The sequence below is a fragment of the Myotis myotis genome, unplaced genomic scaffold (assembly GCF_014108235.1).
Source record: "Myotis myotis isolate mMyoMyo1 unplaced genomic scaffold, mMyoMyo1.p scaffold_m19_p_11, whole genome shotgun sequence".
Taxonomy (NCBI): Eukaryota; Metazoa; Chordata; class Mammalia; order Chiroptera; family Vespertilionidae; genus Myotis; species Myotis myotis.
This window is the reverse complement of record NW_023416315.1, coordinates 435262-459848: the sequence shown is the minus strand read 5'-3', so window position 1 is coordinate 459848 and position 24587 is coordinate 435262. Positions and strand designations below refer to the sequence as shown.

The window sequence follows — 24587 nt, the reverse complement described above, 5'->3', positions numbered from 1 at the left end:
CGCTGTACCCAGCCTGGGCGGGAAGGGGGGCAGGCGTAAGGGCCGGAGGACACCGGCCCCCACAGGATCAGAAACACGCTGGCAGCAGAGATAAAGTATTCACATTGCAGCAATTTCTTTAAGGTCTCTGAGTTTCGATAGGAACGTCATGTGCAAAACCACTGCTGTCCGGGCTCCACGGGCGGGTGCCCAGCAGCCTCTGCCCGTCTCCTTCACAGTAGAGGCCCGCACCCAGGCCGGCCCTGGGCGGGGAGGCGGCCTCGGCCGGGCGTTAGGCCGAGTCAGGGTCCAGGCTGCAGCCCAGCGCCTCGATGTCGTTGCTGATGTCCGAGATCATGCGGTCCCACTCGTCCCCCTCCGAGGGCACAGACTGGTCGTCGGAGCTGCCGGCCACTCTGTTCCCGTTGGAGGTGGAGGTAGAGGCGGAGCTGACGGCCCGCCGGTACCGCCCAAAGCTGTCGGTGATGATGCCGCGGCCGTCCTTCACCCCGATGGTCTCCAGGAAGTTCTCAAAGTGCTGGCTGTCCTTCTCGGGGATGAAGGGCCGCAGACCTGCGGGCACACCCCAGCTGACCCTGCCGTCCCACAGGGAAGCCCCAGGTGGAGGAGGGACAGGAGGGGCCGAGCAAGGCACCCCCTGCCCAGCTGGGCTCCCACCGCGCCACCCCTCGCTCACGGACAAGACGAGACAGCCTCGCTGGGGCAGAGCCCGGGACCGGAGCTCCACGGTCCCTGCCAGCCAGCCTGTTCTCGAGGGTCCACGGGAGACACTGCAGGCCCAGGGCCCAGGGCGCGGGGCGCGGGCCCATCCCTCGGCTGCAATGGCGTTTTCACTCTGCGCCCCGCGAACTCCTGCTCACCCGACCTGCCCGTGCGCACCCCCGCCCCCGCGGCTCACCCAGCAGCAGGAACTTGCGGCTGTCCCCATAGAGCCGCCGCAGGTTGATGCAGAACTCGTGCACGGAGGCCCCGTCGCGGTACTCGTGCAGCAGCGCCGCGAACTGCTGGATCTCCTGCGAGGACAGCTTGGTGCGCAGCTGCGGGGAGCGGGTGGTGGGTGGGGGTCCGGCCCAGAGCCACCCCGCCCTGGAACCGCCCCCCTGCCCCCCCCTCCCCCCCCCCCCCCCCCCCCGCGGGCTGGCCGGAGGACGCCTACCGTGAGCATGTAGTCCTGCAGCAGCTCGGCGGCCGTGGCGCTCAGCTCACTCTCGCTGGCCGTCTTGGCGTGGGGCGCGGTGGGCACACACTCGGGGAAGGAGCTGCAGGAACACGGCCCCTGAACTGGCACCCGACACGCAGGGCCCCGGGCGCTGGGCCAGGGCAGGGGCGGGGGGGGGGGGGGCTGCTGTGGGAAGGGCAGTGCGGGGCGGGACTCACAAGCTGCCGGCGTCCGCCTCGTAGGGCTCCTTCAGGTCCACTTTGGTGGAAGAGTCATCTGTGTGGGATGCAGAGCAGAGGCCGGGTTGCGGGAGGGCAGCCACCCAGGGCCCAGCTCTCCCAGGACCACGGGAACAGCGCGGGCACGGCCGGCCTCGGGCAGAGCATGGGCTGGGGACTCCCCGGGGGGCCTCGTGAGGTGGGGGCGGCAGAGGCTCCCACCAGCAGCGCCCGAGGGCTCACGACTGCCCCGTGCCCAGCAAGCACCACAGCCGCCCACGCGGGGGAGGGGCTGGATCCGGGCGTGCAGCTGCCCTGTCCCACAGCCGGGGGCTGAAGCCATGATTAGCTGGTCCCCAGGGAGACCAGTGAGCTCCCCAAGGACAGACAGGCCCGGGAGCCGAGACCTCCAGACCAGCCAAGGGCCTGGTACCCGCTGCTCCTCAGGACACAGCCGACAGTGGCCTAAGGTCCGTAACACAAGGGACCCTGAGACATTGTGACGTTCAGGGACCGAGAGCTGAGGCAGAGGCAGGTGCCAGGGGCTGTGGGAGCAAAGGCAGGTGGTGGGCAGAGGAATGGTCCGCGGCCTGGACTGTGGAGATGACGGGGGACCAGGAAGAGCTGGCTGAGCTCTGACCTCGCGGCCTGTCTGGGGCGGGCCCTGCGATGGGGGGGCGGGGGGTGTGCCGTGGAGGAGATCCCTGGTCCAAGCCATGAAGGCAGAGGGAGCCCAGAGCTACGAAGGCAGGACCAGCCTGTCCCTGGGCCGCAGACGAGCTGGCAGCGCCCAGACGGGCAGGGAGACCACTGGGCTCTCACCTAGGCGGCGAGGCCACCCTGAGCCTGAGCCGGAGCCACCGGGTTGGGTGACCTGTCAACTCGGAGCCCCGGCACACGGGCTCCGCACAGAGGCACCTGGGCTGCTGGCCTCTCACTCACAGAACCCCGGGCCCCCAATAAACGATTTCAAAAGCAGAGGGTTTGGCTGTGCATGTGAAGGTCCTGAACGGCACTCAGTGGGCCCTGTGGGCGGGGCCTGAGTCTGGCTGTGCGTGTGCGTGTGGGTTGGGGTCACCTGAATGCTGTCCTGGTCTAAGCTTTGGGGCTCCTTCACTGCCCCCCACCGCCACCACCACCTGGGAGGGAGGCGCCCACAGCCGCTCGCAGCCCTAGTGCTGGCAGCCCCCCGCGTGGTCTGACTCAGGTGAGGTGACCTGAGCCACCTGCGGGCCCAGAAAAGAACCCCAGCCCCGAAGTGATGCGGGAGCCACTGGCTGGCCCGGGGAGGGGGGTTCGGGCGCCTGCAGGGGCGTCTGGAAATGGAGGCACTGGCTCCAGCCCGAGGACCCGGGGCGGCGTGCCCGTGGCGGCAGAGCCCTGCGCCCGCCTGCGCTCACCGCTGTGCAGGGACAGGTGGTGCGTGGGGGTGGAGGCCCCGTCGAAGATGGCTCTGTCCAGGAAGTCGATGGTGGACTCGGTATACACGATCTGGAAGACCTGCCCGAGCAGCGAGCACAGCTCCTCCGCCGCCACCTGCGGGAGGCAGAGCGGCACCTTCCTGGGCGGCTTCCGGAGGCCCAGCCCGCAGGCCTCTGCGCCCAGGTGGCCAGCAGCTCCTGCAGCTCTTCCCACGGCCCTGCCAGCCCCCCACCGGTCCCGGCCTGGGGTGGGGCTGGGGGGCAGCACTCCCAACACCAGGCCTCACCGCCTGCAGCTGCAGCAGGACCTGGACGTGGGGCCTCTAGAAGGGCCTCCAGGGGGCCTCCAGGGCGGGGCCTGTGAGGCGACTGTCACTGGGTCCCCTCCGTCTCACGGAGCGGAAACGGGACAGATGAGTGCCAAGGGTTCCCCGGGGCTGGCAGCCCTCCAGAGGCTGATGGGGCCCCAAACCCTAACTGGCCACTCCCAGGCATCCTCCCTCAGGGCACAGCTTGGGGTACAGAGAACCAGCCCCCATCATACAGGGGAGGGGGGGTGATGCTGGGGAAGAGAACCACCCAGCACAACCCAGGAGGCACCACTCAGTGTGACCTGGGGCCTGAGCCAGGGTGGGTGGGGCCAGCTGGGAGGGGGAGGCCTGGGTCAGGTGCAAGGGGCGGGGCCTGGGTCAGGTGTGGGGGGCGGGGCCTGGGTCAGGTGTGAGGGTAGCCGGGTCCCAGTGCCGGCTCACCTTGCTCTCCGTGGCCAGGATCACCAGGCAGCAGGCCTCCACAGGCCCCACTCCACTCTCGGACAGGGAGCCTGTGGCGAGGCCTCTGGAACTTTCCGCACACAGACTCTGGCTGGGGGAGATGCCGGGGTCCTGGGCTGAGAAGTCAACACCGGGGCAGGTGAGGGCAGGCGGGGCCTCCACAGCAGGCGCTGGGCGGCCTGGCTTGGCTCAGGGGACACGCCACGCGCCTTCCCCCACCTTCTCTCAGCAAAGGCAAGGACAGGCGAGCAGCCCCCTGCCATGCCCACTGAGGCCCCCCACTGACCGCCCAGTGCCCTCGCAATGACGGCACAAATGGCTGAGCGGACACTGATCTGCTGGCTCAGCCTCTCTGATCACAGGGGGTCCTGACGGGAGAAGCACAGGCCCAGGGCCCAGGGCGGGGGCCAGGGCATGTCGGGGACCGAGTCCAGGTTGGGGCCCAGACCAGGAGCCCTGCCCATGTCCCTGAAGCCCACTGGTTCGCACGGGTCCCTGCTGGGTCCTACCAGCTGGGGTGTCTCGCATCTGCGGGCAGCACCGACCTGGGACCCCACACACCTAGGGGCAGAGGCTGCTCGACGGGTGCTGGCCCAGGGGGGCCGGAGAGGGGGCCCCACTGCCAGGAGCAGCTGCAGAAGGTCCGAGTCCCCTCGGGGGACCACGCAGATCCCACGGCTCGAGAGGCCCTGAGGGTCTGGCTCACCTTTGCACCCAGCTTTGGGGAGCCGCGGGGCCTGGCAGGGCCCCCCAGCCTCAGGCTGCCCACATGGGGCCCTGCCAGGCCTGGGTGCCACAGGACACCCGTGTCCCGGAGGGGGCGGCCCTGGGCAGAGCACCAGCTCAGAGCCAGTGGCCAGACCCCACCCCTGCCCCTCGGGACCTCCTGGGTTCCGCCCTCCTCGGGCCGAAGCCGACGCAGAGACAGAGGCAGAGGGCCGCCTCTCGGTTTCTCGGGCCCAGTGGCAGCAGCCGCTGACCGGCCTGCAGGAGCCGTCTGTCTCCAGAGCGTCCAGGCAGACTCGCTCCTCATCGGAGACCAGGCTCCCCCCACCCCCCGCGCCCAGGCCCCCACCTGTCTTCAGGACCACCAAGTGCGAGGCGTCGTCCCGCACGTAGGACACGGCGGCGATGTCGTGGATGGGCACCCGGAGGATGGTGTCCTCGCCGTCCCGCCAGGCCAGCTTGACGTTGTAGGCCGACAGGCTGATGACCGCGTCGTGCTCCTGCGTCAGGTGTCCGGGCAGCTGGTGGGCTCTCTGGAGGGGACACGGGCGTCAGGTCGCAGAGGTCACAGAGGTCGCAGAGGCCTGAGCCCCGCCCGCTGCCCCTGGGCTCCCAGTCGGCCGCGGGGCGCGTCTGGGTGTTTGGGAAACGCTAATTGTGAACAGCCAGCACCTCGAGGAGCACGTCTGGGGACAAATGCACGTTCAGACGGAGGAACCGAATGTGGTGGCACCGGGTCTGACTGTGAAGGCCCAGCTCAGAGGACCCGGAGCTGCTGCCAGAGCGTAAGGGGCAGAGGTCAGGGCTAGCAGGTGACGCAGGCCGAGGGTCAGAGGTCAGGGCTAGCAGGTGACGCAGGCCGAGGGTCAGAGGTCAGGGCTAGCAGGTGACGCAGGCCGAGGGGCAGAGGTCAGGGCTAGCAGGTGACGCAGGCCGAGGGTCAGAGGTCAGGGCTAGCAGGTGACGCAGGCCGAGGGGCAGAGGTCAGGGCTAGCAGGTGACGCAGGCCGAGGGGCAGAGGTCAGGGCTAGCAGGTGACGCAGGCCGAGGGGCAGAGGTCAGGGCTAGCAGGTGACGCAGGCCGAGGGTCAGAGGTCAGGGCTAGCAGGTGACGCAGGCCGAGGGGCAGAGGTCAGGGCTAGCAGGTGACGCAGGCCGAGGGGCAGAGGTCAGGGCTAGCAGGTGACGCAGGCCGAGGGGCAGAGGTCAGGGTTAGCAGGTGACGCAGGCCGAGGGGCAGAGGTCAGGGCTAGGAGGTGACGCAGGCCGAGGGGCAGAGGCTAGGGTTAGCAGGTGACGCAGGCCGAGGGGCAGAGGTCAGGGATAGCAGGTGACGCAGGCCGAGGGGCAGAGGTCAGGGTTAGCAGGTGACGCAGGCCGAGGGGCAGAGGTCAGGGTTAGCAGGTGACGCAGGCCGAGGGTCGGAGGTCAGGGCTAGGAGGTGACGCAGGCCGAGGGTCGGAGGTCAGGGCTAGGAGGTGACGCAGACCGAGGGTGGGGCGGGGTGGAAGGAGGGTCACCTTGGCGTTGTCTATGAAGTGCAGGATCTCAGTCCGACTGGACGGATTCAGGTACCCGGGGATGGACGTTAACTGACCTAAGTACTGAGTGAGACGGGAGAGGCCGTGAGAGAGGGTCAGCCAGTTGCACCGGCCGGCTTCACGCAGCCACAAAGCCGGTCGCCGCGCCACGGCCCACACTCCGTCCCCGCGGCGGCCACGGAGAGGCGCCGACGCGATGTGACAGCCCACGACTGGCGTCACCAGGCTGTCTCCCGTGTGGGGGGTGGGGTCTGAGTGTGACCCGGAGCGTCCGGCGTCCCCATCGCCCACTCGCCCACGCAGGTCGCTGTCCCAACAGGGGACCTGGACGCCGCCCTGTTCATCAGGCCAAGAGCTCAGAGGTCCCCGTCCCGCCTCACGAGAAAACCTGACAACCTGACAATCAACAGGTCTTCCAGGTTCTGGGGCCACCAGAGAGCAGGGCGCAGAGGTCACAGGCCCCCACAGCCCCCCCCCCCCCCCCGGCAGGGGGAGCTGACCAAGTGCCGAGCACTGGCCTGGCCGAGGCTGAGACCAACGCGGGGGGCCGGGCGCAGGGCAACAACAACACACAGACGAGCGCCTTCGCGAGCGTTTAGACGTGCGCATCGGGGACGCTCCCACGGGAAAGGCGCCGGCAGGTCACCCCTGAGGCTCTGGGAGCAGCAGCCGGCCTCCCGTTCCTCCCCCTGAACGCAGAACGAGCGCCTCTGCACCTGCACAGGGTCCTGCTGGGACCTGGCGTGTGTCCAGCTGCGTGTCCGTCCTGAGCCCGCCTGTCACCCGCTCCGGCCCGTGGGTGCCCACAGCACGGCGCCCGCGTCGGCACAGGAACCGGCCTGGCTTGGCTACCCGAGTGAGGCACCCCAGCGTTCGCTTTAAGCGATGGCAACGGCGTGTTCTGAGCTCTGGCCCCGGCTCCCTGACCACGGCGTCTCCTTCCTTCTCCCACCTCCTGAGCTGCGCTGTTGCTCACGTGCTCCCACCGAGTTGGGGGGTCCATCCAGTGCCCCGGGCACAGGCTTTGACACCCCGAGATCTGCGTCTGGGCTGTGCCCACCAGGCAGGCAGCCCTAACCCTTGACAAGCCGAGAAGCGGCGCTCACCACCGTGGGGAGAGCCTGGCGCTGGGCCCCAGCTCCCGGATGGGCACCCGGGGGGGGGGGGGGGCGGGCGCACTGACCTTCACCTCCTTCTCGATGTAGTCGCTCAGCAGCCGGTCGGGCTCCACGCGCTCAGGCGGCGACAGCACCACCGTGTGCAGGGGCCGCCGCTCCGCCGCCTTCTCGTGGGCCTTCTTGTCCCGGCTCTTCTCTCCTTTGAGGAAGACCCGCTTGAACGGCGACACGAGGCCAGGCTGCGGGCAGAGACGGCAGCGGCTGGAGCCATTGCTGGCACAGGCTCTGCGAGAAGTGGCCGCGCTGGGACCACGCGGGGTGGGCCAGCCTTCACCTGCTCTCAGGCACTCGGAAGGTCAAGGGCCGATTCCCAGCGGCCAGAAGAGGGCGGAAAGAGGAGACTCCCCCGGACAACACAGGCGCGGCGTCTCCCAACCCTGGGCTCGCTCCCCTCCAGGGCCTGAGAGGCAGGCAGGTCCAACATTTATTAAAACTCTCATTGCGCCGGGCGGCTCGGTGGTTGAACGTCGACCCAGGTTTCGGGCTCCCTCCCAGGGTGGGGCGTGCGGGAGGCAGCCTATTAATGATTCTCTCTCGTCAGCGATGTTTCTATCTCTCTCTCCTCTCCCTTCCTCTCTGAAAATTCAATAAAAACATTTTTTAAAAAATATATATATATTATTGGTTTTACAGAGAGGAAGGGAGAGGGATGGAGAGTTAGAAACATCGATGAGAGAGAATCACCGATCAGCTGTCTCCAGCACGTCCCACCCTGGGGACCCAGGCTGCAATCAAGGTACATACCTTCGACCAGAATCAAACCCGGAACCTTGCGGTCGCAGGCTGACCTTCTAGCCACTGAGCCAAACCGGTTAGGGCTAAGACATATTTTTTTAAAAGAACTGAAAATCTCTTTTTAATGGAACAAAGTGTTTGTAGCCCTGCAATTACTCATCTTCACTCAACAAGCATTTTTACTGGGCACTCAGGTTCCTCATCACCAAAATGCTCTTGTAACTTTGACCCCAAAAGACAAAAGGACCCATTTAGCCCCGGAAGGAGCAGGACACTCTGATGGGGCGGGGGACCAAAGGAAGGCCTCTGTCGGGAGCTATGGAGGCCTCACCCACCCTCAGACCTGCAGGTGCGCCCCCCCACCCCGGCCCACCGTGCCACCATGCCCCCCCCAGGCACCGCGCCGGCGTCTCCGCTCCCCACGCAGGCGGCAGGGACAGAGCTCGGGCGGGTCCTCGCTGTGGATGCGCTTTCTCTGACCTCTCTCCAAAGTCATTTTCCACCTCAGATCTGGGTCCTCGCTGACCGAAAGCACAGGCCCAGCAGCTGGCACCTGAGCCCTCATTCCTGGGCTCAGTGAGCACACACGGCTCCTCGCCTCACCGCCGTCTGCCCGGAGACCGGTTCTCACTCCCGGAACCCCCACCGCCTTCCAGAGCCGGGCCCCGAGGGGCCCCCTCCGCCAGCACCCACCTCGCCCTCCATGGACCCGCCCAGGGGCGTCCGTGGGGAAACTCCTGCAGGGGAGCGGGCCCCCCCTCTGTGGACAGGCACTGTGCTCCCCTGCTCCCTCGGCCGCCTGGGCTGTTACGGCCACATGGTGACCCTCCCCCGACACCGGTGACGGCCGGAAGGACGGAACCACAGCTTCCGTCTGCTTCCAGCTCAAAATAACGACAGGAGGCAACACCCGGCACCGGGGCTAATCCGCAACCCTCAGGACAAGTGCGCGTGTGTTGCCTCGTCACACGTTTGGGGGCCCCTGACCCGTCTTCTCCTGGGACCCGCCGGTCCCCACCTGCCTGCCTGTCTCTGGCCACCGGCCTGTTTCTATCTTTGAAAATTTTGCCCACGGGAGAGCTACCTTCTGCTTCATAGCTGGCAAATATTTTCCTTGACTTTTCTTTCACGCATGTTGACCTTATTAGACCCTTGGTCACCCCCCTCCTGCCTCAGGGTTTTGGGGGAACAGGGAGGAAAGCTTCCCGTCCCCCAGGTCGCTGAAGGCCCGCCCATGTTTGTACACAGATGGCCAGTCAGTTTTCACTCGCGTCTCTGACCGACTGCGGCTCACCCTGCTGCACACGCACCCAGCTGCCCACTGGGGTGCACAGACCCCACGGCAGCGGCCCCCCCCGCCCTCAGCCTCATGGGGAGCAGAGCCCCTCCCGTTCCTGCGGGATCGGCACCAGGCGCCCGGCTGTGGGGCACCCTCCTGACTGTTTTCTCAGGTTTCCTGGGGTTCTTCCCTGTTTGTAACACAAATAAGTGTTACGTGGTCTGGTTCCAGAAAAAGCCTGATTTTTATTGGGGTCGCATTATAAATTAACTCAGAGACGGACACCAGAAGCGAGGGCACTGCAGGCCCACACTGCTGGCCGGGTCAGGCCTCGCCCAGGCGCATCAGGACCCTGAAGGCCGTGCTGTCTGCATGACGCTCGCGACTGCCCACAGCCCAGCGCGCTGGACACCATGGCCAAGGCACCGCCGGGCTCCCTGCTGGGACGGACGCGTTTACATCGCGTGTAGTCAGACCACAGTGAACTGTGTGTGGCGTGTGCTTCGAAAGGCACCAGGTGGCTGATGGATGGGCAGAGGGGTCAGAAGACGGGCAGACACAGGATAGAGCAGGCGCAGCCAACGCTGATGGCAGGTCGAGGTGGTGGGCGCATGGGTATTTGCTGTAAAATTCAACTTTGGTGTATTCGAGATTTTTCATAACAAAATCGGGGGGGGGGGGGGGGACTGGCTGCATACTCCCCGTCCAAGCAGGGGGCTGGAGACGCCGTCAGGGGCAGGATCTGGAGCGAAACCTGAGGTGGGTCTGACATCGAGGGCACAGTGGCAGGTGGGCCTGGGCTGCTGTGTGCACCTCAAACAGGAATGTGCCAGCTCTTTCGAGTGACATACCAGCTGGGGTGGTGGCCGTCAGACACAGCCAGGCCGACGCACTTCCTGGCAGGTGACCGCAGCCTGTGCGAGGCGTGCAATTGGTAACCCTAATATCCGGGACCACACCCAGCTACGGAGTCAAAGGCCATGACACAGGAGGCATGGTAAGGGTCTGGGAATGGCGAGCATGTAATCTTAAACTGTAGGAGTAATGGAGCCAGATTAGCAGTTTCTCTTTCCTCTCACAGTGACAACACAGGAGAGCCGCACCGCCCACCGAGAGGCCCACCCGGGTCGCCCCGAGCAGCAGCGACACGCTGGTCGGGCCGACCTTCCTCGCAGTTCGGACTCACTGCCTTCCGTCCTCCTGGGCTGCCAGCCGCCACAGTTCACCACCCTAAGCCTCAGACAAAAGCCCAATCCACCCTCCACTTGGCAAGGATTCTTTTCACCGCACGCGCCTACTGCCTGCCTGCGATCAGGCGCCTAATCTGATTATCCCACAGACCAATGCTCGGCCGGGAAACTACCGTGTGGGCCCAGGAAACTGTCACGTGTGGGCCTGGGAAACTCTCACATGTGGGCCCCGGGAAACTGTCACGTGTGGGTCCCGGGAAACTGTCACGTGTGGGTCCCGGGAAACTACCGTGTGGGCCCAGGAAACTGTCACGTGTGGGCCCGGGAAACTCACATGTGGGCCCCGGGAAACTGTAACGTGTGGGTCCCGGGAAACTGTCACGTGTGGGCCCGGGAAACTCTCACATGTGGGCCCCGGGAAACTGTCACGTGTGGGTCCCGGGAAACTGTCACGTGTGGGTCCCGGGAAACTGTCACGTGTGGGCCCGGGAAACTGTCACGTGTGGGCCCCGGGAAACTGTCACGTGTGGGTCCCGGGAAACTGTCACGTGTGGGCCCGGGAAACTGTCACGTGTGGGCCCGGGAAACTGTCACGTGTGGGTCCCGGGAAACTGTCACGTGTGGGCCCGGGAAACTCTCACATGTGGGCCTGGGAAACTGTCACGTGTGGGTCCCGGGAAACTGTCACGTGTGGGTCCCGGGAAACTGTCACGTGTGGTCCCGGGAAACTGTCACGTGTGGGTCCCGGGAAACTGTCACGTGTGGGTCCCGGGAAACTGTCACGTGTGGGTCCCAGGGAGACTGTCACGTGTGGGTCCCAGGGAAACTGTCACGTGTGGGTCCCGGGGAGACTGTCACGTGTGGGTCCCAGGGAGACTGTCACGTGTGGGTCCCAGGGAGACTGTCACGTGTGGGTCCCGGGGAGACTGTCACGTGTGGGTCCTGGGGAAACTGTCACGTGTGGCCACTGCTCCCAGTAGAAAACAATCCTTGAATTTCTACCCGAATGACAGGTCCAGTCTCCGACCCTCACACTGCGACATAGGACACCCGGTGCACATGAGGAACAGCGCTGCCCCACAAGGAGGCACTGGATCGAGCTAGACTGAGCTCAGGACAGCTCTTGGGGGCAGGTGGTCCCACCGCTTTCTGTTGCCCGGGCCTGTCTGGGTCGATGGAGACCTGTCCCAGCCCAGGGCCACCGCTCCAGACTCCGGTCCCATCATCGGGATGTCCTGGGCTTGCTTCAAAATCACCTGCCACCCTAGCCCAGCGGGATAGGGGACCAGAGATGGGGCACCCGCAGCCGACACCCGTTCCCTCCAGGGCGCGGAGATGGGTCTGCTCCCGTCCTCGGGCGCCTGCGAGCACGCCCCTGGCTCCTCGTCCAAGTCTCCTTCAGATAGGGACGCAGGTCCTGTGGGGTGGGCGCCGCCTGCCGACCTCACTGAACCTTCATCACCTCGTTAAAGGCCATCTCCAAACACAGACCCACGCTGAGCTGCCGGGCCAGGCTCCAACCCCGGAACTTGGGGGGCCACGTCCAGCTCAGCCTGGGAGCAGGGCTGGCGGAGGACACGGGCGAACCAAGTGGGCACGCGCTGACGATGGTGAGGCGGCCGGGGGCATCCCACGTTCTCTCTCAGGTGGGCTCGCTGTCTTCGTAACAGAGGCTCCTTCCTCGCTCCTGTCAAAGCCCGTTCCCATGGCCCCGCCTGCCCTGAGCTCGCATCCCCGGCACGTGCACCCAGCGCGCAGTCAGTGCTGGCGACAAGCTCATCGTGCCAGCGGCTCTGGGTCACGGCGGCCCCACGCGTCTGACACACCGCACTGGCCTTTCCGACGCTGCGTGCGAGCAGCTCACTTTCCAAACAAAATGCCCGGCCCTCAGCCCTCTCCCCACGGCACCAAGCGCATCAGCGCCCCGAGATCAATGCAGGGGGCCTCGTGCTGAGCGGCCGACCCAGACGCAGCCCAGAGCAACCAGGCACCAGTTCCCTACACGTTCATTCACATGCACATGTTCACACACGTGCTCACCTGTGGAGGGGAGTCGCCAGCTCACACCATCCAACTGCCTGGGAGCTGGAGTCACTGAAGTTTGTTTATTTTTTTGGTTAACCCCTGGAGTGCCGGGCGCTCCTCCTGCAGTGTCATATTAGATGCTAGGAGTTCACTCTTTATTGACAGATGGCACCTAAGTGCAGAAAACAAATGTAGTAAAGGTTTCCTTAAGTTTTTGAATATGTAACTTCATTTACTTGCGATTCATAATTTTTTTCCTAAACTCCTGTAAAATCAGCAAAAATGCCTTGGCAATTTTAGCATATTTCCTAGGATATTGGTTGGCACTCAAAGGGTTAATCCTCACCCCAGGATATTTTTCCACTGATTTTTAGAGAGTGGCCAGGAGGGAGAGGGAGAGGGAGAGAAAGTGAGAGAAACAATGATGTGAGAGAGAGACACTGATTGGGTGTCTCCCGCACATACCCTAGCCAGGGCCAGGAATCGAACCTACAACCCAGGTTCAAGCCCTGGACCAGAAACAGAACCAACCACCCTGGGGTGCACAGGCTGGTCTCTAACCACTGAGCCGCTGGCCAGGGCTGGAATCACAGAAGGAACGGGCGCTGGTCTAGGCCAAGCTTCCAACACTCAGGTGAGCTGGCAGGTCCGGGGCTGGTGACCTGGGGCCATAACCAGGGGATCTTCTTCCCACTTTTTATATGGAAATTCTCGGAAATTCACCAACGGAGACGAACAGTCAGTAACAGCACCCACTGCCAAGCATCCAGCCGTCTCCCTCCCCCTCCGGCTCGAATGACACTCACCTCACAAATCACAGAGTCCGCCTGTGACATCTCGGCATGGACGCCCCTCAGATCAGAACAGGACGGAACACAAATACCAAACACAGCACGACTAGCAGTGAGCCCTCGTCACCACCTGAGACCCAGCCCTGCGTCCCAGGCACCTCACCACCTCCTCTCTCATGTGAAGAAGGCGAATAAACTAGATGGACGCAGGGGTGTGTACCTTGTTCAGACGGAATTCCTGGCCACGGGCAGGGCGGCTGCAGCCAGCAGCAGCTCAAGCGGCAGAAGCCGGCGTGGCTTCCACGCAGCGGCACCCGCCCGGCTGCGATCCTCGACCGAGTCAAAGGCTTTTGTAAAAACGTACCCAGCCCAGCCCAAGTGCACACCTACGTTTTTTACCAAAAGGAGTTACATCCTGACAGAATAGTGTCAGACGCACAAAACTGGGGTTCGCTTGGGAAGGAGGCAGGTGTGTTCTCTAAGCCACAAATCAGGACGTGTGGTCTACAAGGCACCAGTCCCTGCGGACACTGCACGCAGGCGTGGCCCCAGCAGACTTCTGTCCCCACGCTCACCCCCACCCCGTGAGCAGGCCCCTCCTGCATCCCCACCACCCAGCGTCTTCCATGGGACATGGCAGGGGTTCCAGCTACCCTCCTCCTACGTGCCAGGGGAGCCTGAGAAAGGACAGGGCTGTACCCGGGGCTACTTTATATGGAATCCACTGGGTTCTACTGGTTCTCTGGCAGCTTCCTGTCCTGGGGAATTAGACCACGTTAGCATGAGCCTGAATAACTGCTTGACAAGCACCAAGACAAGTGTCCGGAGACCCAAATGAGCCTACCACCCACACTGTTAGAGTTAAAGCTGCATTTTAAAAAATATATATTTTTATTGATCTGAGAGAGGAAGGGAAAGGGAGAGTTAGAAACATCAAGGATGAGAGAGAACCATCAATTAGCTGCCTCCTGCATACCCCCTACTGGGGATCGAGACTGCAACCCGGGCATGTGTCCTTGGACCGGAATCAAACCCGGGACCCTTCAGTCCACAGACCAATGCTCTATCCACTGAGCCACACCGGCCAGGGCAAAGCTGCGTTTTTGAGGAAGCTACCTTGGGAGAGAAGTTAAATGTCCAACGGGCCTGGCTATGGTGGCTCGGTGGATTGAGCACCATCCCTGGACCAAGAGGTCCCGGGTTCGATTCCCGTCAGGGCACATACCTGGGCTGCGGGCTTGATCCCCAGTAGGGGGCGTGCAGGAGGCAGCCAAACGATTATTCTCTCTCATCATTGATGCTTCTATCTCTCCCTCTCCCTTCTGAAATCAATAGAAATGTATTTTTTTAAAAATGTCCAACTCTACTTTCATGAAGTTATTGTCATTACTTCTGCTGTTTCAGCTTGAACCTGTGTATGTGGTTTAGTTTACCACGATGAAAACGGCATCGCCTGGGGGGGCAGAGCGGGAAGGTTCCCCCGGCTGGCGACCACGACCGGCGACCGGCACGGGAGCAGCAGGTGAAGTGTGCTGGGTGGTGGCCTGGATAGGAAGCCTCGTCCCAGCGCCCAGCGCCCAGCCGCCTGCGGGAAAATGAGCTGTGAGGCGCAGGAAACAGAGAAAGCGCGCTCTCTGGCCTCAGGCAACTATGTCTCCTCCACCGAGACAATGAACGCCTGGTGCACAAGGAAACCCATCAGGAACCCGAATCTCTCCACTGGCCACAACTCCCAAATTCCTGAGTTTTACTGGCTTTTCACTTTTATTCCAAAAGCTCAGGAATGTGTTTCCCTCAATATTGCTAAAGGGCGTAACGTTTCTACCAAAGCTGATAGAAGATTCTAGAAGAAACTCAGCCAGACCCATCCTTCCTGGGTGGATGCGAACCCGAACCCACGACTCTCCTGAGCAAGGAGGGAGTCTGGCCTGAGGCCCGGGTACCTGGCGCTCTGGGGCCGGAAGGAGCGCGACCTGAATCCCCCAGGGCCTTCTACCAGCTTCGGTCCCCAGCTCTCCCCGTCTGCGGTGGGCAGCCTCTCCGCAGGACCGCTCCGGGCCGGGCCACTGGCCGGGGCTCCGGGCCGGGCCACTGGCCTGGGCATCCAGACTAAAACAGCTTTGTAGGGAGCTGCTCCCGCACTCCCGCTGACACAGGTGAGAGGCAGCACCACCTGCCCACACTCCCCTTCAGATGCACCTTTGCAAAGCGGGGCACCTTGTCAGGCAGGTGATGGATGGGGGGCACAGCGGGCTCTGACCTAAGACCATAGGGCTGACCAAGGGCTGCTTTAAACTTCTATATGGAAGTGGACACCTGCCACACTTCCTACCGGTGGTTCTCAACCTTCCTGATGCCGCGACCCTGTAATACAGTTCCTCATGTGGTGGTGACCCCCAATTTCATTGTTACAAATGGAACATAATGAAAGCATAGTGATTCATCACAAAAACAATATGTAATTATATATGTGTTTTCCGATGGTCCTAGGCGACCCCTGTGAAAGGGTCGTTCGGCCTCCAAAGGGGTCGCGACCCACAGGTTGAGAACCTAGGCCAACGTGGTAGGTGAGACTCCGAAGCAGGTTATAAAGCCTGTGTTCGGAAAAGACACATCTCACCGACACCCACTTCCCCGGAACGGCAGCCTACGCTGCGCGCTGTTCGGGCTCCGGGAGAGGATGCGCTTCTGTATCACCTCCGGCCCGTCCTCAGAGCCACACCTTAGAAACCGCAGAACCGAGGAGGCTCCGAGCCATCGCGTCCAAAACCGACTGCGAAACGCCGCGGCCCGAGCCCCCGGGTGGCAGCGGGAGGGAAACGCGGTCGGGACGCTGTGCGCTGCCCGCGGGGCTCGGCATCTGGCTCCGCGCGGCGCCAGCAACTTGAGGACATGAAGCGGCAAAGGCTCCGCACATCCCGGACCCCGCCTCCGAGGTCCCCATCCCGGACCGCGCAGCCCCGGTCCGCACCCCCGGGTCAGGCCATGTGCAGAGCCTGGGTTTGGGGGAGTCGCTGGCCGGAAGGGGCGGAAAGGCGTGGCTCCTTCCTCCCCCGCCGCGCCGGCCGGCGGCGAACCCCCTGCCGGCATTGTCCCGGGCGCCCTCCGCCCCGCGGTCCGCTCCGCCGCCCGCCCGTGCGCTGGGCTCCGCACGCCGTCCTCCCGGCCCCGACCTCCCTCCCCGGCCGCCCCGCGCCCGCGCTCGCAGAGCGGAGGGCGGCCCGCGGGAGCCTCCCGGGCCCCCAGCCCGGCCCCCCGGCCCCCCGCCTGCCCTCGGAGGACGCACCTTCTTGCCCTTCTTGCCCTCCTCCTCCATGTCGCCGCGAGCGGTCCCCGCGGCCCGGCCCGCCCAGGGAGCCCCGCGCCCCCGCGACCGCTACATGCTCGCCCGGGCCCCGCGGCCGCCGCAGCCGCGTTCCGGCGCTGCCCGCCCGCCGCCCTGCGCTGTCTCCGCCCGCGGCCGCCAGGGGCCGTCCGCACCCCGCACCCTGCACTTCCGGGCCCAGGGCTCGGGCCCGCCCCCCGCACGCCCCGCCCCCAGCCCTTTGGGGCGGCGGGATGGCGCCCGCCCTGCTCGGGGCCGCGGGAGCGCATCTGTGGCGCCCCTTTCCCGCCCCCAGCCCGCCCATTGCCCCTCGGGGTCGCGGGAGCAGCTTCAGGTTTTGGATTCCGCCGCCATTTTTACGGCAGCCAACTTCCCGGCCTGCCTCGCGCCTGGGAGGCCGACCTCGGGCAGACGGGGTGGGAGGACGGGGTCGGCAGGGAGGGCGGGGCTCACCGGAAGGGAAGGAGGGGCCTGGGGGAGGCGGGGCCCGAGGGAGGGAGGGGCGGGGCTCCCTGGGCGCGACAGGAAGTGAGGGATGGACCTGGGGGCGGGGCCTGAGGAGGAGGGGCGGGGCTAACCGGAAGGTGAGCCTGAGCTCCTTTTATTCGTTGCCCGGCTTGTTCAATCTGTCGCCTTCCAAAGCGGAGGGGTCTGCCTCTCTCCTGTGTCCCCGGCCCCCCGCGTAGGAAGCCAGTTTCTAGCCACACCCAGGAAGCTCCCGAGGTTGCTAACTCACACGTCCGCACCGCACAGCACACATCGTGGGAGCTAAGAGCCAGCAGAACCGGTGCTTTGCCCGGAAGCACATGGCCGAGCGGAGTCAGGCAGCGGGCCGCTACCTTGCCACTAAGCCACGCCCCTGTCGGCACGAGCGCTGCAGCACAGACCGTGTAAACCGACCCCCAAAGAGCCAGTCTGTCCCCACTGGTTCTCCTCCGTGAGGGAAGCATGCCAGCTGCGTATCCTGCCTCTCGCCCCGCACTGTCCCTGCTCTGCGGGGTGCCGCTGGGCCCCTGGCACTCCCCGGCCTGCAGGAGGTGCCGGGGGCCGTGCGGCTGGGCTGGAGTCAGGTGACCAGCGGGGCCCCTGCCCTCCCGGGACTTCCTGGACTGTGGGACGAGCCATTAGGGATGTGCGTTCCCTTGAAAAGGGCAGAGACTGGAGTTCTGCAGGCAAAGGGGTCCTACTTGGAACAGGGCGGACCAACATCCGCTTTCATTTGCGGGCGCCCCTGCTCCGTTCCTCACAAGGTCGCTTCCAGGCCGTCCGGGGCCCCGCCCGCCGCCGCCCGGGCTGCAGGCTCGCGGCGCACCCGGCCGCACTGAGCCCCGGCCTTCGGCTCCGTCCTCACAGGAACCACCCACTCGCGCAACCACCCCGCTCCGGCCCTGGCCTGGACCCGGAAATGTCACTTCCCCTGGGCCGCGGGCTGCGTGACGTCGCCTGTCGCTTCCGGAGGATTGCGCGATGACGCAACATCGGCGTGCGCGGCGTGAGAGGCGGTAGCCATGGCGGGTGCGTGCGGTGCGGCGGTTCTGCCGGATGCCCCCGGCTGTCGTCTTCATCCGAGTCCATCGGGGGCCGCAGGCGGGGCCGGCCGAGTGCGGAGACGGGTGAGGGGCGCGGGCGGCAGGGGCCTCCGACCGGGCCCGGCCCACCCGGACACGTGGGCCTGGGGGTGGGAGGGACGCGCTGGGGGCGGCTTCCCGGGGGAGCGAGCCCGGCTTCGAGGCCTCCGGAGCTGAGCACGCCCCCCGCAGCCGTGCTCCGGCGCCCGAGTGCTGCACCCCCGCCCCGGTTCAGGGACCGTGGTCACCGCCCCTACTTAGGCTGTGCCCACCTGCGGAAGACCGTGGGAGCCAGGCTGTGTGTGGCAGTGACGTGACGGCACGGATGCCCCCGAGTCCGGTAAGTAGAGCTGGAATGGCGGGGAGTGACATCCATGGATAAGGCTGCCGCTCCGGGACTCCTGGAGGCAACCCACCGCCACTCCTGGGCACCGCGGGGCGGGGCGGGGCGGGGGCTGCAAGCCTCCAGCGTGCTGGGGTCTGGGGTGGCCCTGTGCATTCCTGCCGTGCTTGCGAGAACACTGTGGAACGGTTTGAGGCCTCGCCCTGCTGCGTCCGGAGCGAGGTTATAGAAGTTTCAGACATCGCCTGCTCCCCTCCAGGTGCCAGCGTGCTGGACACTGGAACTGCACTGTCCCGTGGTGACCACTTGCCACATAGGGTTGAACTTAAGTGCAATTTTAAGTTCCGTTTCCATTCACCGCAACCACGTTCCAGGTGCCCACTAGCAACGCGGGGCAAGTGCCACTGGACTGCAGTGCAGGTCACACAACAGTCATGTGTTTGCAGAAAGCGTTTTGGGCTTTTGATCATATCCTGAACAGCCTCACAGACACAGACAAGAAAGCTCAGGGAGCCCTGGCCGGTTTGGCTCAAGGGATAGACCGTCGACCTGCAGACGGAAGGGTCCCAGGTTCGATTCTGGCCAAGGGCACATGCCTGGGTTGCAGGCTCTATCCCCAGTGCAGGAGGCAGCGGATCAATGATTCTCATCATGGATGTTTCTATCTCTCCCTTTCCCTTCCTCTCTGAAATAAATAAAAATATATTCTAAAAAAATCATAGCTTTTAAAAAAAGAAAGCTCGGGGAGTGGAGGAGTGGAGGCAGGTCAGCTGCGGGGAGTGGGAGTAGGGAGCAGCAAGGGGGACAAGCCCTACCCTGAGGGACTGAGGGTCCCAGAGACAAACCTGGAGAACCACAGGCTAAATTCTGCAGTGCATGGATGGCTGTGGGCTCCGGGGGCCGTGGGAGAGGCGGGCAGTGATGTTGGCTGAAACTCATTAACCCTACACCCAGTTTATGGACCAATATAGTGATTTATTGCTTCAATAGCATGTTCAAAGGGAGGGGGGAAATTGACAAAAATAGTGGCTCATCTGGGGGTTGTCCTTCACCTCTTGGGTCTCACCTGTCTGGAGCCCAGGCTCAAAGCTGCGTCTCCGCCTCCTTCCCTGCCAGCCCCTGGGCCCGGTGAGAGGCTCACTGGGTCTGCGGGGGCTTTGGAGAGCGCCCCTCCACTGTCTCCCTGCTCCGCTGCCCTGTTGGGGCGAGGAGGCTTGTGCTCTCCAGCTGCCTGGAGACCAGCCCTTGCTCCATCTCCTCCTGGGGCTTTGGCTCTGGCACCACCTCAGGCTGTGCCTCCTCCTGGGGCTCCTGGTGGGAGATAGACTTCTTGTCAGAGCCGGGCTCGGTCGTCCGAGAGACCTCAGGGGTCCGCGAGGCCTCGGGGGTCCGAGAGTGCCCGGTAGTCTGCGAGGGTTCAGGGGTCCGCGAGGCCTCAGGGGTCCGAGAGTGCCCGGTAGTCTGCGAGGGCTCAGGGGTCCGCGAGCGCTGGGTAGTCATCGAGGCCTCAGGAGTCCGAGAGTGCTCGGTAGTCTGCAAGGGCTCAAGGGTCCGAGAGGGCTCCGGGACCTGTGGGGGCTCAGTGCCCAGGAGGCCCACCCCCTCCTTGCTGAGGCCCCGGGGCTTGGGCTGCACCCAGGTGTGGCTGAGGATCTCCTCGATGTGCAGCCGCCGGTTGACGTCCGGCTGCAGCATGCGGTAGATGAGGTCCTTGCACTCGTTCGTCAGGTGCTTGGAGCGCGGGAAGTTGATGCGGTGCTCCTTCTGGACGCGCAGCATCTTCTTGATGTTGGAGTCGTCGTAGGGCATGGAGCCGCAGACCATGATGTAGAGGATCACGCCCAGGCTCCAGATGTCGTAGACCTTGGGCTGGTAGGGGATGCCCTGCAGGACCTCGGGGGCCGCGTAGGCCGCCGACCCGCAGAAGGTCTTGCTCAGGATCAGCAGGCCGCTCTCGTCCCGCAGGCAGCGCTTGGAGAAGCCGAAGTCGGACAGCTTGATGTTGAAGTCCTTGTCGAGGAGCAGGTTCTCGCACTTGAGGTCCCGGTGGACGATGTCCAGGTCGTGGCAGTACTTGATGGCCAAGGAGAGCTGGTGGAACTTCTTGCGAGCATCGTCTTCGCGCAGGGCTCCCCGGCTTTTGATGAAGTCGAGGAGGTCGCCCTGGACCCCGAGCTCCATGATGATGTAGACCTTGCCCTCTGACGTCTCGAAGATCTCGTAGGTCTTGACAATGGAGCGGTGGTTGAGCATGATCAGAATCTCGATTTCTCGGGGAAGGAACTTCTCCAAGAAGTCGGTGGGGGCTCTCTTGCGGTCAATGATCTTGACCGCCACGTTGAACTTCAGGCGCTCGGAATACGCGGATTTGACTTTCGCGTAGGAGCCCTCTCCCAAATTTATCCCCAGGATGTAGCCTCGTCGCTTGAGGACGGCGGCATCATCCATGGTGCCAGGAGCACCCCGTGCCTCTGAAGCTGCCCTCCACCCCTGTGAGACATGGGCCAGCGGTGTCCCCGTCTACTGGAGAGTCCTCTGGGCTGGCCGGGCGGCTGTCCCTGCCTCCTGGAGGCCCCAGCTCTGGGGTAGAACGTTCAGCATTGTCCAGTGACTTCAGTGAGTGAAGTCATAAAGGAAGGGTGCCCTGGGGGGGGGCGAGGCTCCGGCTTGAGCCACTGGGACTCGGAACCCAGAAGGCGGACCAGTGATCTGGAGCCCACGGAGTGGGGGCGGGGGGACAGGCGGCCTGCAGAGAGCGGTCTCACACTTGGCTGGGGGGAGGCTGTGGGGACACATGGTCTGTCCACGCCTCGGCCCAGAGCCGTGGTGGGCAAACTGCGGCTCGTGAGCCACATGCGGCTCTTTGGCCCCTTGAGTGTGGCTCTTCCTAAGCCTTAGGAGGACCCTAATTAAGTTAATAATAATGTAACTACCTATAGAGTTTAAGTTTAAAAAATTTGGCTCTCAAAAGAAATTTCAGTCGTTGTCCTGTTGATACTTGGCTCTGTTGACTAATGAGTTTGCCGACCACTGGCCCAGAGGCAGGACTGCTTGTTGAGATGGGCTGGTGGCTGTGATAGTCGGGGTCCCAGCAGGAGACAAGAACACTCTGGTTGGGGCCATCTGACGGTCTCCTACGGGCATCAGCATGAAGGTGGGAGCAGGGCGTAGGAAACCCGAATGGCAAGGACATTTCTGGAAGAGAGGGTGACCTTGACAAAGGCAGGGCTGTAGGCAGAGGCCACAGTGACCCCGGCAGGCAAGGAGCTGGGGGTGAACATCCCTTCTTCAGTCTTGGAAGCCCGCGCTGTGTCCACACAGGTGGCCTGTGGGCCCTGCAGCGGGCGGAGCCGGGTGGCAGTGGGTCAGGAAGGGCAGACTTCAGGCCCGGTCACTGCCTTTAGAAAAGGGCCCTGCCTCTCCTGGCCGGTTTGGCTGGACTCTTTACCTGCTGTGCTTCTGTGAGGGACCCTGCAAGGGGGACGCTGGCAGGGACTTGGTGCTGTGTGTTCCTCCTGGGGCCTGCACACCCCGGCCGTGGCTGGGTCCCACGCCGAGTGCCAGCAGCTCCTGGGCTGCTGAGGATGGTGCCGGTGGAGGGGCCAGCCTTGGGCAGTCGCCCTCCGCTGTGAGCCCTTTTGTCTAGCACAGGGGTGGGCAAACTTTTTGACTCGAGGGCCACCATGGGTTCTTAAACTGGACCGGAGGCCGGAACAAAAGCATGGATGGAGTGTTTGTGTGAACTAATATAAATTCAAAGTAAACATCCTTACATAAAAGGGTACGGTCTTTTTTTTTTTTTTTTTTAGTTTTATTCATTTCAAACGGGCCGGATCCGGCCCACGGGCCGTAGTTTGCCCACGGCTGGTCTAGCACCTGCTCGGGCCATGCCCTGAGCCTTTGGTTTCACCTTGGCCATCTCCGGCCAGCGGGCAGTGTGCACCATACAGTGCAGGCACCACCCCTCGGTGCTCATGGGGAGGCCAAGGCAGACAGCGGCGTCTTCTGCTCAAATTCGCTCTTCGGGCTCATCCAGCCGGAACTGGCAGGTGGCGAGTGGACACCAGGCCTCCAGCCCACCAGACAGGGAGGGGGTGCCCTGTGTCCTTGCCTTGATGTGAGGGCTGTTGGGTGCAATCAGGGGTGGGCAGGACGGAAAGAGTGGCCAGCAGGGTCCCACTCTGCCTTCCAGGGGACTCCTGAGTGAAGACGTTGGACACGCTGGCCTCTGAGAGTGGCCACTGGGAGACACTGGTTTGTCCATGAGTCTCGTGTTCCTTCGGTTCTGGGGGTGAGGCTCTGGCTGTCCCGAGGTTTTGCAGAACAGTGTCGGGCGGACCAGGGAGCCCCTCCCGGGCAGAGAGCTAGTGTGCCCTTCCGTGGTCAGCACTCTGGCCCCTGCGGGCAGGGCGCCCAGCTCACCCGCTTCGCCGTGGGGGTGGGAGCGGTGCTGGTGCCGGTGCCGATGGGACTCACCAGCTGCTTCTCGCTCGGCCTCTGGGCTTCCTCCCAGGAGGGCACCCGTGAACCTGGCGGGACCACCTTGTCAGCCTCGGCCTGGGGACTGCTGCCTCCCTGCCAGCGCAGGGCACTTGCGGTCCTCCCTCCCCAGTGTCTCAGCACGGAAGTCCCTGGACTAGCAGAGTCTTCTTCCCTGGAGGGCCTGAGGCTGGCTCCTCCTCCTGGAGGTCAGGTGAGTGTCCCAGGAGGCTGTGGGGGACAGCTTGCTGGAGTCGGGGCCCTAGAGTGAGTCTGCCAGGCATTTGATTGCCTTTGGTTTTGGATTCGACCTGCATCCTTTCCCCGGGAACCTCTAGGTCAGGAGTGGGAGCCCAGGGTGGTTTAAGGCTGCTCTGGCCGTGTGCTTTCGTTGCTGAGTTTTCCCAGCAGTTTCTTGTTTTTACAGATGAAGTGGATGCTGGCAGCTGGATGCCCAGGGAGGTGCCGCCCTCACTGCTCCTCTCTGCAGGGAGTCGGGTTCCTGGTTCTTGGCTGGTCTTGGGTGGCTCCAGGCCTGGCTTCTGACTGGCATTCTCTGACCCCAGGTTTTGGCACTGTGTCTCCGTCTGCATCCCGCTGGCATCTGAGTGGGAAATGGGCGTTTAATAAACAGGTTCCAAATGAGTGTCGAGTCCAGCCCGTTTCTCTGCTTTCCAAAGTGCGGCGCAAAGAGGAAGACGCCTCCTTGAAGGCGCGGGGCCGGGTTGAGGTGCCTCCCTGCCCTCACGTGGGAGGGGACTGTTCTCGGACACTGGCCTGAGGTCCCGGGGTGGGTCCTGCCTCTGTGGGGCGGGAAGGCACCTGCAGCGTCGGCTCCATTTGACAAGTGCTGGCTGCAGCCACTGCTGTGCACACAGGTTGGCCCAAGCCCACGTGGTTAGGAGTGAGGGCCGGGCTGACGGAGCTGGTTTCACATTCACTTGGCTAGTGAGGGTGAATGGGAGGGCACCTGCAGGTCCTGCACCGAGTCAGGTCGGTCAGCCACACCGAGGCCCAGAGGAGGGGCCTCCTGACCAACGGGGGGAGAGAGGTGGCCTCAGACCAGCTGGAGCCAGGCCTGCAGGTGCCAAGGGCCAGGCTGTGCTGCCAGCTTGGCATCTCCAGGGGAAAGCATCTTGGAAGTGGTCCAGAGGACAGGAGTGTGGGACAGTGCGGAATCTCGGAGGGAAGGCGGGGGCGGGTGGGTGGGTGGGAGGTTACCAACCCAAGACCTTGCATGCGGGTATGTATACCCCAGGGACACAGACAGTAGGGTGGTGGGGGTTGGGTGGGAGGCTAATGAGGGGAAAAGGGGGACATAGGTTGTACTTTAAACAATAAATAATTATTAGCCCTGGCTGGTTTGGCTCAGTGGATAGTGTCAGCCTGCAGACTGAAGGATCCTGGGTTCGATTCCGGTCGGGGGCACGTGCCCAGGTTGCGGGCTCGATCCCCGGATCAGTGATTCTCACCATTGATGTATGTTTCTCTCTTCCTCTTCCTTCCTCTGTGAAATCAACAAAAATATATTTTTTTAAAAAAGAAAGTGGTCCAGAGGAGCCCTGCTGCCCCCACTCCTGCTGGTTCCACCTGCCCTGCAGGGAAGCTGAGGGTCAGGCCACCACCTGTCTGCCCAGGACAAGCCTGCGGCGGACCCGCCGGCCCAGGAAGGGAAGGCCTTGGGTGCTCTGTCACTCCCCTCGGAAATGAGGTAGTGGGTGGGGCTCCCTCCCCGAAGCTGGGGGTGGAGGGCCCGGTGAGGCTCAGTCCAGAGCCGAGGCCTGGAAGCTGTGTCCCTGACCTGAAAATGTTGCCAAGTTGAGGTTTCGTTGTTCC

The 24587-nt window shown here is 63.8% G+C and overlaps 3 protein-coding genes and 1 non-coding gene across 10 annotated transcripts; 2 read left to right on the top strand and 2 right to left on the bottom strand.

Moving 5' to 3' along the window:
- Positions 1-91: 91 nt before the first annotated feature.
- Positions 92-16479, bottom strand: CCM2 (CCM2 scaffold protein). 3 transcript variants are annotated; one of them, XM_036327175.1, is made up of 10 exons: positions 16323-16479; positions 7022-7195; positions 5818-5901; positions 4647-4830; positions 3551-3687; positions 2778-2913; positions 1378-1435; positions 1157-1259; positions 899-1037; positions 92-552 (listed from the first exon to the last, which is right to left on the bottom strand). In XM_036327175.1, exons 1-10 carry the CDS (start codon positions 16350-16352, stop codon positions 272-274), a joined length of 1326 nt encoding a protein of 441 aa, XP_036183068.1. In that variant the 5' UTR covers positions 16353-16479; the 3' UTR covers positions 92-271. The 3 variants fall into 3 exon arrangements, with proteins under 3 accessions (XP_036183068.1, XP_036183069.1, XP_036183070.1); XM_036327176.1 differs by lacking the exon at positions 16323-16479 and adding an exon at positions 8445-8471; XM_036327177.1 differs by lacking the exons at positions 5818-5901; positions 7022-7195.
- A 445-nt stretch (positions 16480-16924) lies between these two features.
- LOC118665880 lies at positions 16925-23920 on the top strand. Of its 5 annotated transcripts, none has more exons than XR_004970752.1 (4): positions 16951-17974; positions 18191-18269; positions 22465-22965; positions 23179-23397. XR_004970752.1 is itself a non-coding variant. In XM_036327180.1 (4 exons), exons 1-4 carry the CDS (start codon positions 17904-17906, stop codon positions 23530-23532), a joined length of 753 nt encoding a protein of 250 aa, XP_036183073.1. In that variant the 5' UTR covers positions 16957-17903; the 3' UTR covers positions 23533-23859. The 5 variants fall into 5 exon arrangements, 3 of the variants coding, with proteins under 3 accessions (XP_036183075.1, XP_036183073.1, XP_036183074.1); XM_036327180.1 differs by having other exon boundaries at positions 16957-17974; positions 18122-18269; positions 22786-22965; positions 23179-23859; XM_036327181.1 differs by having other exon boundaries at positions 16960-17974; positions 22786-22965; positions 23179-23852.
- LOC118666680 lies at positions 18385-18516 on the top strand. Its single transcript, XR_004971029.1, has one exon. It is a non-coding gene; the product is annotated as a small nucleolar RNA SNORA9 (small nucleolar RNA).
- On the bottom strand, positions 19238-22006 carry LOC118665879 (testis-specific serine/threonine-protein kinase 1-like). The gene has a single exon (XM_036327179.1). The coding sequence runs from the start codon at positions 20718-20720 to the stop codon at positions 19410-19412; it is 1311 nt and encodes a 436-aa protein (XP_036183072.1). The 5' UTR covers positions 20721-22006; the 3' UTR covers positions 19238-19409.
- Positions 23921-24587: the final 667 nt, after the last annotated feature.